The sequence below is a fragment of the Poecilia reticulata genome, chromosome 13, assembly GCF_904066995.2.
Source record: "Poecilia reticulata chromosome 13, P_reticulata-male-v2, whole genome shotgun sequence".
NCBI classification, from domain to species: domain Eukaryota; kingdom Metazoa; phylum Chordata; class Actinopteri; order Cyprinodontiformes; family Poeciliidae; genus Poecilia; species Poecilia reticulata.
This window is the reverse complement of record NC_088842.1, coordinates 5,078,543-5,094,701: the sequence shown is the minus strand read 5'-3', so window position 1 is coordinate 5,094,701 and position 16,159 is coordinate 5,078,543. Positions and strand designations below refer to the sequence as shown.

Here is a 16,159-nt window from a genome sequence, read left to right as displayed (position 1 = left end):
TAAATGGAGAGGATCTGTAAGTCAGCATCCCTTTACAGCTGGGAGAACATTCACAAACATTTCAGTTTTCATGCAAAAGTATTTATAGCCTGGACTGCTTTTCACATTTATCAACACTGCAACACCAGTCCCTGTCAGTGTTTATTGGGATTTTACATGACAGTAAGGAACGTGATCATGATGGTCTGGCTTGGTTTTGTTCCGTAATCTAAGTATGTTCTTTGCACTTCCCGATTAGTTGGATGGTCTAAACTGTATAGGATTATATGACGAGTGTGACAGAGCGATGTGATATAAAGTAAAGACAGCTGCAGGAGCCGCAGGAGGCTGTGGTACACAGTGAGAGCAGACAAACAGTACAATCTTCTAAACTCCATTTGATCTGAGAAGCATTGTATGTTGGCCAGCTTTTACTCCTCAGCCTCTTCCCTGACATGTCAGGCATGTTTCTTGGTCTTCATGACTGACTTGTAGATAAAAGGGGGGTTATGATGTAAAATTGACTATTTTTACTTTATGTCACAATATATTGTTATTCCCACATCGAAAACATACAAAAATGTAGCTCATCATACAAACTACTTCTCAGTCCAACGCTCCTAAGTGCATGTTGCATTTTTCAGATAAAAAAAAAAGCCATTTGAAAACCAGGTACTGTATGTCTTATCTTTCACTTTAGAGTTATGGGTTACTTTGTGCTCAACAGAAATCCCAGTAAAAGATGTTGAAGTTTGCGTTTTCTTTGTTACAAACTGTGTGAATAGTTGGTAGCATAGCACTCAAACTGTTGCTGAACTTGAAAATATTACAATTCAGTATTCCAAGAAATAACTACCTTACAGTCATTGGTTCATTCAGAGCTCTAGCTTCAATTGAACAGTCTGATTCCAAATAGTTTTTTATATTTATACATTTTAAACCTCAGACATGTTTTTGTAGCATTACTGTGAGTTGGAAATATCAAAAGAGTTTAGAAATTGCTGCAGACCACATGAAGGCACTGTTGGACATAATACCACTGACTGTGTGAGACTTTGAGAAGCGTCCCCACTCCATCGCCCTATGAGCCCTCTTGACTGTTTTGTTTTTTTCTTGTCTTTTTTTTTTTTGCATAATTTGTGGATTTGTGCCTATAGTAATTAGCTTAATCCATTAAAATTTTTAAAAGTCTTAACATTTTGGAATTAAGATGCGCTTACATTTTTCCTGTTTTTCTGCCCATTGTAAATTTAAAAATAACCCAAAAGAACCACACACCACTAACAGATTTATCGGAATTTAACGCGGTGCAGACCTGACAGAACGGAAAGCTGTGCGACGCCTAGACAGAAGGTGTGGAGAGTTGCACCTCGTCCCTGACTACATTTCTCGCCTTTGTGAATTTACGACCTTCTCCTCACAGCCTCTGGCCCTCCGGTGTCTCGGCATTCCCATGTGTCATGTGACACCACTTCCAACCGGCCAGCAAAGTCATCAAAAGCCGGGCCTGAGGCTTTCCTCTGCGGGGTTTATTTAACACTGAACACATAATACTACTTTTTGTCTGATGAAGCAATAAAATAATTCTTATACTATAAAGAGCTTTGCTTCTTGTAGCTAAGAAGCACATACAGAAGTTAATCTTTTTCTATTTAATTTAATTGCTGTAGGTTAACATCTAGAGGAAATTTGCACATTTTCTTTCAAGAAGCTTTTGTTAATGCAATATCCATGCAAACTGCTTTGGTTTCTTTGACATGAATGAATAATAATTATAATAAGAGTGGGAAATGTAATAACTAAGGGGGTAGAGTAGATGCAGCACTGGTCAGAAATTCAAATGTACACATCGTATGCATGAATAGCTTATTTTGGGTTGTTAATCATGCATTTGAACTGATCTTTTTGCAGGGTGGAATAATAGCACAAGATGAATACATTTTAGTTGCACAAATTTGAATTAATTGTGTTTTTTTATTGCACTCCACATGCACTCTAAATAATTCAGGCTCATATATAAATATATACCCAGCAATGTTCAGTGAAACAACACACTTATGTGTTGCCATCTGTAGTGTTGCCATAGTCAACCAGCAGTAAGAGAAACTAATGAAGATTTTAAAGAATATTATTCCAGTCAGAAAACATGGAGTGACCTAATTGAAGGTGTTTTCCCATCTGATAGTTTGGTAGACTTAGTTTGGTTGGGGACCAAACTTGTTACATTTTCAGTTGGTGTGGTTCACTTTCACACTGCAATACTGTCAAATGCACCAAACCTTTTGAAAACCTGTTCTCTCCTTCTCCTGTGGAGGCGCTGAACAAGAGACATTGAAAAAAACAACATGAAAAGTTTTAAAGAAGACACTGAGCGCAACTTTCTTCACAAAATGTAAGAAAGGCAGATTTCAGTGATTATAGGATTTCTCTTTAGTCTCTTTATTCTTTGGTAAAAAGACAATTTCTTTGGGTTGTAACCATGCAGAATTCCCTGTATTATTATCCACTTCCTGCTTTTGGATCTGTCTCCAGTCCACTTGATATTCATATTTGCAATCGAACCCCATCAGCATTCACTTCAACCGAACTGAGACCTTGGTTTTTAAGCAGACCAGAGTTTGGTGTTTTGGTTCATGTCAGAGTTTGATTGCACATTCACACCTCACCACACTGACTACTAAAGTTTGATTGAAGCGGACTAACAGTGCTGAAGTGATTTCACACTAAGTAACTCTCATAGGTCTCACTTAATTTTTTTGGTGAAGTAGCTTCAAGGTAACTGGTAAACCAAAAATAAATGAATCTGCTGCATATCACCAAATAAAGTTATGGCAAGGAGGAAGACATATCTTGCAAGCAAGACAGCCTAGCATAAGTAAAATGATTAATCCGTAGCAGAACTGACAGCTGTATGTAACAACATGCAAATAATTTAGCCCTGAACAGTCAATAATAGAAAGGAGTTCACATTCAGATCTTTTGTTTGTTGTGTGTGCAGCAGGGGCAGCCATCATAAAGCCAGTCAGATGTTTGACCAGTCAACTTATCATTAATCATGAAATAATTTGCAATGGGGGCTGCACAGTGGCGCAGTTGGTAGAGCTGTTGCCTTGCCCTCGGTTTTTCTGCATGGAGTTTGCATGTTCTCCCTGTGCATGCGTGGGTTTTCTCCGGGTACTCCGGCTTCCTCCCACAGTCCAAAAACATGGCTGTCAGGTTAATTGGTCTGTCTAAATTCTCCCTAGGTGTGAGTGTGTGTGTGTGTGTGCATGGTTGTTTGTCCTGTCTGTCTCTGTGTTGCCCTGCAACAGACTGGCAACCTGTCCAGGGTGTTCCCCGCCTCTCGCCCAGAATGTTAGCTAGAGATAGGCACCAGCAATCCTCCCGACCCCACTAAGGGACAAGGGTGTAAAGAAAATGTATGTATGTATGTATGTATGTATGTATGTATGTATGTATGTATGTATGGATGGATGGATGGATGGATGGATGGATGGATGGATGGATGGATGGATGGATGGATGGATGGATGGATGGATGGATGGATGGATGGATGGATGGATGGATGGATGGATGGATTAATGGATGGATGGACGGATGGATGGATGGATGATTTGCAATGGATTGATTTCGGACTCTGACCCAGTTTTTTAGCATAGTTCACAACTTTTCAACAGGGCATTCCAGCCTTCTTTTCTCCATTCAGAGATTGCTTTGTGTCTAGTCGTGTGAACACCCAGCTGTGTCCAGCTTTCACCCATTTAGCAGCTGCACATTGTACTCAGGCTTAAAGTTGTTTATTTTTTTAACAGTGCTGCTTTCTCAGTTTGCCTTCTCCAAGTTCATAATAATAATAAACTTGCATCACTATGGGTTCATATATTGGCATTTCTAGAATTTTCCAATTTATGAACCTTTGAGGTTGGTGTGTTGTTCTTAAACATTAGGACCAATTTTCCTTGGCATGAGCGTAATGACATGGATCAGATCTCTGACTGTCAGAACCAACTGGGTGTTCCCAAAAAAACATATCGGCAGTGGTTTTGGAAGAATTGTATTGTGCTTCCTGAATGGCCACCCCAGAGCCCTGACCTCAATCCAAATAAAATTTTGCGGACAATCTTTAAAAAGCGAGGTCAAAGACCTTAAAGTAGTGGATCCAATTCTGATGGGAGGAGAAGTTAAATATCCACCTAATTCTTTTTTAAAATCCTTTTTATTTTATCCTTTTTTTTTTAGGGAAAAAATTTTTAAAATGTTTTATTTTTTAATCAGCATTTATGTTCTTGACAAGTGCACATAAAGTTCTTACCGGCATTGCATATATACATGCTTGATTCTTAATTGTAAAAATTCTCTGGGTAGATTTTGCAAATGTGTAATAAAACACTGTGAATTTCTTACAGCCTGTAATTATGTCGTCATCTAATTGCCATGGGGCGAGTTCTCAGGTGGAAACAAGCTTTGATTTAATGAGGTAATGGTTTGATGAATCGCAGAAAAAAGAATATTGTAGGTGTTTTTGAGGACATATTTTAAGTTGCGTAACATAAATTAGCTACCTCCTTTTGCGGGAAGATGTACGCTTTTTTGTTGTTTTTGTTTTTCCCTTTACATCAAAACTCCTGAACACCGATTTGAATTCCACAAGTAAAATGAATGGCTTAACCTGTCAGACACAGCGGACAATCTGGTATGACATAGTAAATCTTAATCTAGGCTTCATCTTTAAGCATTTTGATTCAAACACCTGCCTCAGGTGAAATGTCTGCATTTTCCTCCCACGACACCATTTTGCTTTTGACAACCTAATGAATTTCCTCGCTTGACATTTTAACAGATCGTTTGTCTTTCTTTTTACACAGCACAACTTTCCTGTCAATGCCAACGGCTCTCCGTCAAGTCTATGAATGGGTCTAATCTTGCATGGCTTAAAAACTACTTCTCCTAAATTCCTTTCCAATGACCTATGTGGTGTTTGAAACAGTGATCCCTTGGATTTATCAACCAAAGAGCGGTGGAGTCACTTGAAAACTGCCTGGGAGTTACAGTCCAATGAGACGTAGGCCAAAATCAAACCCTTGCCATGCTACGACTGACTCCTACATCTGCAACAAGTTACTACAAAACGAGAGAGACCTTTCGTGTTAGTCATTGTGGTCTCACTGACTCTTTTGCATATCTCTAAATGACAGCAACCAGAATCCCGACTCTGCTACTGAACCTGCTTGTGCTTTATCTGATTTTCGAGTCTGCAGAGATGCTGGCTGCATGCCTGCAGTGCTCTTACCGCTCGTCTTCGCGTCCCAGAGCTCTATTTTTATGTCTTCTAATCAGAACTCGGCCCACTGGGGAGCATAAGTCGGTTTATCTGCGCTCTGTCATTGGGCTGTGAATGGTTTAGCAAATTAACATACCCGTTTCTCTCTGATGAGCACCGATCCATGATGGAACGAGTGTTTACTCATACAGCCGGGAACGTGACGCTGCTGACAACAGATAACACTTGTTTGTTCAGTTTGACAAGCTTCAGATCAGATGGCGACTGAACTGTAACAGCGGCAATCACGGGCAAATTTAAAAATAATCCTTACTTTGAAAATACTGCTATAGCTTCTGTGTGTGAGATAGGCAATACTACAAGGTACATGATGAAGAAGAAGTGCCAAGCAATGTTCTTCAGGTAGCTAAGGAGAGGTAATTGCATGTCAGCAGCAGGAACTATTCAGGAAACATTATTCCAGAGCATGTTGCATCATTGTGTTTCCTCTCCTTGTTTTCACCATAACACAGCTAAGAACAGATTAATAGGCGTGCGTAGTCGGAGCTGAAAGGTCTGTCATAACATCAAAGTTTGATCTTTTGCTCCTTTTTGATCTTTAATTAAAAAGTCCCATCAATTACCTTGACACAAAATAATGCCACAAACAGCCGTGAGGCATTCACATTATCTAAGGCCACTGGCAAACAGGGAATTATACACAGCCATTAAAGGAGCATTATTATGTATTTTCCAGGCACATAGTGACACTTTATAGCACAATCAAGCAACTGTGTCACCTTCAGTTGATACAAAAATGCTGTAGGCTATATATAAAAAGCTAAAAAGAAATTTTATAATTTGATGGTAAAATTGGACCTCTGTCTCTTTAAGAAGCTCCTGTTCTTTTTTTTGAGGAGTTATAAACTATTTATGGAAGGAGTTAAAGTGATGTTGTGGTTCATGAGAGCACTTATTGAAACAAAGTTCAACTAATATTTTACAGCAAGGAAAAAATAATTACAGGGTCATTATCCATTTTAACAATTAAGAAGGTTAGCATGGCAAAGATCACAAAAATAACATGTGTATTTTCAAGAGAACATACAGTCTGACATTGACACATTGGAAGCTTCAGACGTTAAAAAAAGAAGCAACATTGTTTTCTTCAGGTTCAGCCTTATTAGCATGTGCTGAAAATATCGCTCTCTCTCGCAGACAATTAATCACAGATGTGTCTCAACTTAAAATTTCCACTTTTCTTTTACATTTCTTCTTTTGTCTGTGTTTCCATAGACTTCATCTTTATGCACCTTATTGATACTAGAAGTAGATATGGTTCCTTTACTGATTGGAAACACATCAAATGGCTCCTACTTTATATTTCTGCTTGAAAACGCACCTTTAAAAACAGTTTAAATTTTCATTCAAAACGCCTCCATAGACTTTGTGGGCTATGGTTTTCACTGAGTGTTTTTGTTTAGTGCACATTCCAAATAGAGAAGGTAAAATAGAATGAATAGGTTACCTAGAACTTGGCATTATAATTCTGTAACATTGATAAGACTTGCTTTCTATTTCAGCATTTTGCGGACATGCAGTTTCTCTGATAGAATATTCTGTCTGTTTCCTCTTGATTATTTAAAAAAAATTCAAGTGCCAACAGCCATCGCTGACTCAAACAGCCTGCATAAATATCATAACTCTTGTGTGAAACATTTGGACGAAGCAGATTTCAGAGCGAGAGGAAGTCATAGAAGGTCAGAAGTCTGACGGCTGCAGGGGTGAGGACTTAGACAATCTGGCTCTGAGTCACGACTCTAATCATCAGATACAAGAGCAAACCTTGACACAATAAACAAGTAAGCTAACTACTAACATAACTTGCTCATGACCTTTAATACAACCTAATTCCAGAAATCTTGAAGTGACATTTCAGGAAAATCCATAACTTATTTTCTTTCTTTGCTTTACTTTTTTAAACTTAATTAAACAATACATTTATTTTGAAAAATATGTATTTTTTCTAACACACAAAAACTATATAAACCTATAATGTACCATACCTTCATTGCTGCAAGAAAGTTATTTTTGGTCTAGACCAATTTGAAATAAGACAAATTTAAAATAAGGAAAACTATATTACAATCATTTTTTTATGATTGCTATTTTTTAAGTTTAATTATCATTTTCCTCGTCTCTATACTTTCCAGTTTGCTTCTTGAGCTTTGAACGAAAAGCATTATGTCTTCAGCATATTGGCGATCGGTACCGACGCTCCGTAGGCTTTGAACTTGTTCAAGATGGCTGTTTCGAAACAAACATAAGAAGCTAAGTTCTGAGTGAATATTAAAACACGTTACATGATGAAAAGCTGTAGAAACATCACATTATTGGAAACTTCTCAGATGTTCTCCCACTTAACAGCGCTCAGTGGGGATAAAACTGCACTGAAAGCAGCTGTGGCAGTCACGGCACGAGCTGCTTACACGGCAGTGACAGACTGCACAGAAGTTCACTCTAGCAACCATGCAATATTTAGCGCCCTCACTGCCAATCAGCACAATTTGTCCTGAAGCTGTCTCACTATTTTTCTTTTTGTGGTTGGCTGCTGATCTCCCTCCAAGCAGATCTATCAGCATGCAAATTGACACTTTTTTCCCTCATCCACCCGTCACCCCACCAACCCCCTGAACATTTGCACTTTTATTTAACCACAAAAACCAATCAACCATTCAAAAATGAATCACATTCCAACCCCCGAGGAATGACGTACCTGTATTTACTGTGGGTTTTGTAACCAACGAGATAATGTTTGGGAAGAGATTAAACACACAAAAGTGCAATGTAGCTGTCAACACCAGAATCTGTGTGCATGCATTCACTCACAAATTGGCAAGTCTGATCAAACTGAAGAACTGTTTGTTATTTCACTGATGATCCCTCCAGCTGGAATTATGAAACTTTGACTGGAAAAGGACACTGGAGGATTATGTGAAAAATATCAGCTGTTAGTAACACTTTCTATTTCAGTTGACACTGGAGAAATGACTTGTCTAAATACGGCGCTTTGTCAGACAAGGCTAAAATTTTCACCAGCCAATGAAAACATAATGGCTGCAATGGATTAAAGAGTATTCCTCAGCAAAGTTTATGGTAATTTCTAAAAAAAACTTGATTTGCAATGTAAAGGTGTCCAATAAAGCAGATTTTGGAGTAGATCCAATCACTGATACTAATACTTTTTATTAAGTTTGATATATCATCAAACTTCTGACCTTTAGAATTTTTTGTAGTTTTTCCTTTGGATTATTTTGTTCACATCTAAAACAATATTTTGAAAAAGTTTATAGGTATCTACAAAATACTTTAATAATCTGTTAACATCCATCCACCCATCCATTTTCTGCTGCTTATCCGGGGTCGGGTCGCGGGGGCAGCAGCTTCAGAAGGGAGACCCAGACTTCCCTCTCCTCAGCCACTTCTTCCAGGTCTTCCGGGGGAACCCCAAGGCATTCCCAAGCCAGCCGAGAGACATAGTGCCTCCAGCATGTCCTGGGTCTTCCCCGAGGCCTCCTCCCGGTGGGACATCCCCGAAAAACCTCAACAGGGAGGCGTCCAGGAGGCATCCTTACCAGATGCCCGAGCCACCTCAACTGGCTCCTCTCGACGTGGAGGAGCAGCGGCTCTACTCTGAGTCCCTCCCGGATGACAGAGCTTCTCACCCTATCTCTAAGGGAGAGCCCAGCCACCCAGGAGGAAACCCATTTCGGTCGCTTGTATCCGTGATCTCGTTCTTTCCGTCATGACCCAAAGCTCATGACCATAGATGAGGGTGGGAAAGTAGATCGACCGGTAAATCGAGAGCTTTGCTTTTTGACTCAGCTCTCTCTTCACCACGACGGACCAGTACAGCGCCTGCTTCACAGTAGATGCTGCCCCAATCCGCCTGTCGATCTCCAGCTCCCTTCGTCCCTCATTCGTGAACAAGATCCCCAGATACTTAAACTCCTCCACTTGAGGCAGGACGACCTGGAGAAGGCACTCTACCCTTTTCCGACTCAAGATTAGACACTGAGCTTCATCCCGGCCGCTTCACACTCGGCCGCGAACCGCTCCAGCAATAACTGCATATCACGGTCTGATGAAGTCAACAGGACCACATCATCCGCAAAAAGCAGAGATGTGATCCTAAGGCCACCAAAATGGATCCCCTCAACACCTGGGCTGCGCCTAGAAATTCTGTCCATGAAAGTAATGAACAGAATCGGTGACAAAGGGCAGCCTTGGCGGAGTCCAACTCTCACCGGAAACGAGCCCGACTTACTGCTGGCAATGCGGACCAGACTCTGACACCGCTCATACAGGGACCTGACAGTCCATATCAAAGAGCCCGGTAACCCATACTCCCGGAGAACCTCCCAGAAGGCCCCACTGGGGACATGGTTGAACACCTTCTCCAAGTCCACAAAACACATGTAGACTGGTTGGGCGAACTCCCATGCACCCTCCAGGACCCTGCTGAGGGTGTAGAGCTAGTCCAGTGTTCCATGACCAGGACAAAAACCACACTGCTCTTCCTGAATCCGAGGTTCGACTATCCGACGAACCCTCCTCTCCAGGACCCCTGAATAGACCTTACCAGGGAAGCTTAAGAGTGTGACCCCTCTGTAATTGGAGCACACCCTCCAGTCCCCCTTTTTGAACAGGGGGACCACCACCCCAGACTGCCAATCCAGGAGAACTGCCCCTGATGTCCATGCAATATTGCAGAGTTGCGTGAGCCAACACAACCCTACAACATCCAGAGCCTTAAGGAACTCCGGGCGAATCTCATCCACCCCCGGAGCCCTGCCACCGAGGAGCTTTTTGACCACCTCGGCGACCTCGTCCCCAGAGATTGGAGAGCCCAACCCAGAGTCCCCAGGCTCAGCTTCCTCAACAGAAGGCATGTTGGTGGGATTGAGGAGGTCTTCGAATTATTCTGCCCACCGGGCCACAATGTCCCGAGTTGAGGTCAGCAGCACACCATCCCCACTATAAACAGTGTTGGTGCTGCACTGCTTCCCCCTCCTGAGACGCCGGTTGGTGGACCAGAATCGCCTCGAAGCCGTACGGAAGTCTTTCTCCATGGCCTCTCTAAACTCCTCCCATGCCAGAGTTTTTGCCTCAGCGACCACCCGAGCTCCACATGCCGCTTCGCCCGCCGATACCATCAGCTGCTTCTTGAGTCCCACAGGCCAAAAAGGCCTGATAGGACTCCTTCTTCAGCTTGACAGCATCCCTCACCGAAGATGTCCACCAAAGGGTTTGAGGGTTGCCGCCGTGACAAGCACCAACAACCTTGCGGACGCAGCTCCGAGAAGCCGCCTCGGCAATGGAGGTACGGAACATGGTCCACTCAGACTCAATGTCCTCCACCTCCCCCGGAACGTGTTCGAAGTTCTGCCGGAGATGGGAGTTAAAGCTCCGTCTCACAGGGTACTCCGCCAGACCTTCCCAGCAGACCCTCACTACGCGTTTTGGCCTGACAGGTCTGACCGGCTTCCTCCCCCTCCACCAGAGGAAACCCCATTAGTCATGCAAGGAAAAAAATAAGTAAAAAATAATTTAATCAAAATGTAAATGAATGCAATGTAGTTATGAAAACACATAAAGCAGACCCTCCAATCTGTGCTCCATTTTTGTCCATCCAACACAATGCTAAAGTGTTCAGCATTTAATTATCTTTGCGAGCCTTACAGTTAATGTGTCGAGGTGAAAATAGCAAATAAAAGATCTAAATTTGTTTAATATGAGTAAGCAATTCTCCTAGTTGTTTTCCTCTTGATGGCAGATCGTAAAACTGGTGTTAAATGAGCACATTTTCCAGGAAATCAATTCTCTCTAGATTTCTGGAAATGCTCAAGGTCTCTCGCCTCTTGATCAGAGTGTGTGAAAAGACGCTTGTCCTGCAGCAAATAATCGGACGGATTTGTTAACAGGCTCTGCCGTCTGTATCCCCAATGTCACCATTTCAGACTCATCCATCTTCTTTATGTGCCGCCTTGGTCACGATGACGCTGCCTTTAACAAGATTACAGCAAAACAACCTAACCTTGTCATATTCTCCTTTCATATCCTAAACATTAATTACTACATAATCAATAATTATTATTTCTTTTTTTGTTCGTTTTATCATACCAGATTCAATCTGTTAATTGCTTGCTCGATTTAGAAAGTCTCAGTTTCTCCAAAAAGCCACTTTCAACCTGATCCAACTGCTGTACACTGTAAAAACAGAGCGCACTGTGAATTTTTCTGTGACTAAAGAAAGACTCATGATTGGAAGGGTGAGGGGGCTGCGAGGGATGACACTCTCTCATGTCTGAGGGGAGACTCTGGGGAGCAGCAGGACGAAGAATGGGGCCAAGCCTGCTATTGTATCTCCTCTATAAGTAGTCAGTTATTTGCACATGTGTCACACTAATTAACCAGCAGGGGACTCTGATGTTGGGTGAGTTCTTGAGGCCGGAGAGGAGGTAACACCGTGGTCCTTGGTTGTCCTGACGCCCCTGGGGCAGCTGGGTACGCCACCTGTTAATGAACTCTGAAGTGGTCTCTAATTGGCCCGCTGACTGCAGACCACCCAGGGAAATCAGAGTTCACATGAAGACAGCTGATGAGGCTGCTGTGCAAACAGTGTACAACATTTCTTATGAAAAAATAAATAAATAAAAACATTCTCTTGATAAACTGTTTAATAAATCACAAAGTACAAGGAAAATTTGAGGAATTGTTGGAAAATCTCATAATTTTCCTCAAATGCATACAATTTCTAACTTGGTAAAGACCAGCCCCTTGTTCTACACTTCACCTCGGCTATTGACAAACGATAGCTTGCTGGAGGAGTGGACTCTGTTGAAGTTTGACATTTTACCTGATCGCTAATATTAGGCCGTAATGCATGTAAGCTATTAATGTTAAATCAATATTTGGAAACGTTGCCAACATGGACTGAACGCCTGAGTTCCCTTTCTACCGCAACAGTACAGAAAATCAATGTCATCATTCGTAAATTCTCCTTTTGTTTGTTGATTGCCCTGGGATTTCTGCCATTGAGCAGGAGAAAGGTAGAAATCCCAGACCAAACTCTGAAGGGAGATGAGAATCAAGCGCAATTGCATTAGAAGGCAATGAACAGGTGAAAAAAATGTTACACAATTTGATAAAAATGAAAAATGAGAAAAATCAAATAGAAATGATGCTGAAAGCAACTAACCAAACAGCAAATCAAACTTTTCCTTTTATTGCTATATATTGTTGAATATTATTTTAACAAATATGTTGTCTGCTTTTGTCCCAACAAACTACAATCACTAAAACCACTGACAAATAATTCTATTGAGCCATTGGTGTCAGAAGATGAACGTAATTGCTGATGTGCGTGTTTGTGTTAAAGATGTCAAGCATGTTACCATCTCATGTGTGAACCATCACATTGTTCATGTCATATTCATTAAAGGAATAGTTCACAGATCTTAGGAGGTTATATAGCGGGTCATATTTAACCCGCTCTTTCAGTCCCTTAATTTGGTATGAATTCAGATTAGCTTGTTGCTGAAGCTAAAACTAGCTGCCAGTGGGAGTTGTGCCGTCACCAAAGCAAACCATATTAAAATGAATCCAATCTCATCACTGTTGATTATTGGCATTAGCATGAAGCCTTGTAACATTTTTAGCTTCAAGTTGTTTTAGCAGTTAGTCTTTAGCAGGACCAACTAGCCCTCTGTTTTTTTTTATACATATCTGTCCAATTCGAATATATAACTGATTTCAATAAACAGTGTTTGGATTGAACTCCTATTTACTCTTTTAAGATTTCATTGGTTTGCTTTCGTCTTGGCCTCTCTCTGGCAAATTGTAAGACAAGCTCATTTTTATTCAAGCTAAATTTATGTCCCAAGGGAAGGATTTACTGAAGGTAATGTACTATTATAAGTTGCTCATAACCTTTTCAGGAAAGATCCTGAGCTATTCCTTAAACCTGCACACGTATCTGTGTGATTCTCAGTCTCTGGCCTCCTGCAGTGACGCCAGTCAGATACTGCTCTGTGGGTAAACAGATTACATGAGAGGAGCTAGATAATAAGTTTTGCTCGACATGCAGCCGTTTTAATGTCAGTTTAATTGCAGCACTACAGGCACACAGACGGCATAATCACAGCATGGGAGATTTTTTTTTTGCTTCTTACTATTATTACTGTTTTTATGTTGTCTTTGTGCTTAAGAAAACCTGCTCTGCTTTTATTGTCAATTTTCTAATGGTGGCAGGAGCCAGTAAAATGACAGGTCACCTTCCTCTTCACACTTTAGCGATATAAAGTACTCTCCAATGAACAATTCTGTCTGGTTGTCTGCTGCCCGTCCACAGCAAAGCCAGATCTCATTTAGGAAACAGATACTTCCGACAGACTGCCAGTCACTCAGCCAAAGGGGTTAGCTGATTAAGATTCCTCTTATCTCCCTACCCTAACTGCCCAGCCCCATATTAACCCGCTGTCAGCGGTACACAATGAGAATGGGCACGTCTCAGTCTGATTTATTTCACGCAGAGCCATCATAAGGGCACAGTTGGCCTCCTGTGTCCTCGATGAGCAGCACACACCCAGACCCTCGTGGCCCTTTCTTTATCATCCCCAGGCCCCTCCTCACCGTCCCGCCCTCACACCGCCTGTCTGACACACTCAACCTGTCAATCTGAAGCCGGCACACGCACAAAGATAAAGCCAGTATCAAAAGGAACTGATTAGCAATTAACGCCGGATCAGTGTATTTGCATTGTGAATGCATGCAGTGTGTGTGTGCGTAAAGATTGGCATTGTCAATCACGTAGAGTGTGTTCTGACTCCCACTCCCCCCTCCTGTCTATGTGCTCCTTTGGGGTGCAGCCACTTCTGGCTATTGATATGGTTGAGATGACTCTGTTTAACACTCAGAGTCCCACACAAGATCAACTCACGCTGAGCACAGAGAAAGGACCACATCCACACTTTAATCTGAAGGATTCTCATGCGTAAACTGATTGAAAAGTTGAAGGATTGCAGAGGTTTGGCTTGTTTTTTGTTTTGTTTTTTTTCTGGAGATGTTTGTGTTTGGATACCAGAGACTGGCTTTACAAAAAGGGACCCTGGTACTTCTGAGCATGTTTGCCGTCTGCCTCGATGGAAACAGAGGACTAGAGGTTTGGGCCGCGGGTGTGGAGAGTGGGCAGAATGCGTCCAGTTTTTCAGTCCCTGTGGTGTTATTGTTGACAGAGACTGGAGTCGCTCAGGACGATGCTGGTGAAGGGGCAACAGCAGCTCCAGCCTCCGAAACTGAGGACGACAACTCTTTGGGCTACACAGGTACTGCTGCTGCTTTGCTTGATGTTCAAAGAAACAGGAACCCCTGAAATTTGTTTCAATTTGTTGCTTCGAAATCAGAGCAATGTTTGAGTTTAGATAATATAAACTGAAGGTGTGTCACATTTTGTTACATCAGAACAGCTTTTGTTACTATAATGACATTTATATAAAAGTATATCTGGAGGTTTATATTTTGTCAGCCTAATTTAAGATTATAGAATTATTTATCCAGAAGGAAACCTAAACTTGGTTAAAGATTTTCTGTACAACTCCTATTAAAACTTTTATTTAATTTGATACAACTTAAATTGTTAAATGGAGTTGCTGTAATGGATTAAACATTCTCCATTTATTAATCAGTGATGGGCACAGCTAGCTAAAAACCTAGTTGTGCTAACCTAAAAGCACTACGCCTAGTGTTTACCAAAAGCTAAGGATAAATTCAAATGATACCAATCCCTTGAAGGACTATAACTCTTAAGTAACAATTTAATTTTAACAATATATTTTACACATGTATTATTTTGTTACTGTATGTTTCTCGTTTGGAATAAAGTTATTGGGGAAAAAAAGAGGAGAGGAAAGTAAACTGCTGCATAAACCTTCTTCACCCACTTCAAAATAGTAACATGAATATAAATATGTACTAGAAGGCGCACCTAAAAACCTTAAATTTCCTCAAAAGCCGACAGTGCGCCTTATAATCCAGTGGGCCTTATATATGGACCAATATTGAGCCACATCAGGTCTAGCAACTACGGTAAATAGCCGCCGACTTCATTTTCCCCCGTAGAGAAGAAGTGCGCGGTGCATGCTGGGATAGTTGTCAAAAAACTGGTTTATTAATGAAGTTTGACTGACCTATGTACATACAGACCTGATAATAAGGTCGTCTGCAGGTTATTTAGCATCACGTTCTCCACGAACATGCTGTGCGCAAACGGAGAAGGGTGACTATTGTCCGGCCACGCCCTGGCCCAGTCGCGGAAGGCTCTCCTCGCCGACCCGAGTCGGACTGTTTTGTTGACATTCTTTATGTCAACAAAGCGGCTTTAGATATTCATCCGGGGTGCTTCGACTACATTTAAAGTCGGGGGGGCGGGGGAAGAGAGACAGAGACTGCGGCGGCAACATGTCGGTTGGTCTGTGTTATCCAGAAAGCAGTTGGACACAGTGTCGCAACACCAACACCGTGAGTGAAACAAACCTAGTACTCGGTGACCACTTCTTTATTATTACACATCCACATTTGTAGAGTATGGAACAAATTGCGTCCTGTATAGGTTCAATACGGGACGGGTGGCAACCCTAACTGTAGCGTCTATTCTATGCGCCTTATAATGTGGTGCGCCTTATATATGAAAAAAGTTTTAAAATAGGCCATTCATTGAAGGTGCACCTTATAGTGCGGAAAATACGGTAAGTTATTTACGAGTTTACAGTCAAAAACCAAATCTTGAACACAGAAGTTGAACAGTGAAGTAAATTAGTGCCATAGAATTTATCCTGAATAGTTGACTTGGGAAAGCTAAGT

General features: G+C 41.5%; 1 protein-coding gene across 4 annotated transcripts in view; it reads left to right on the top strand.

Moving 5' to 3' along the window:
- robo1 (roundabout, axon guidance receptor, homolog 1 (Drosophila)) overlaps positions 1 to 16,159 on the top strand; it is a 367,726-nt gene that overhangs the window by 105,591 nt on the left and 245,976 nt on the right. For 2 of the 4 annotated variants that reach the window (XM_081615061.1, XM_081615060.1), the window contains exon 3: positions 14,536 to 14,625. The exons of the other annotated variants lie outside the window; for them this stretch is intronic. In XM_081615061.1, the coding sequence (XP_081471187.1) occupies positions 14,536 to 14,625 (90 nt within the window). The remainder of the gene's footprint in view (positions 1 to 14,535; positions 14,626 to 16,159) is intronic. 4 annotated transcript variants of the gene reach the window in all.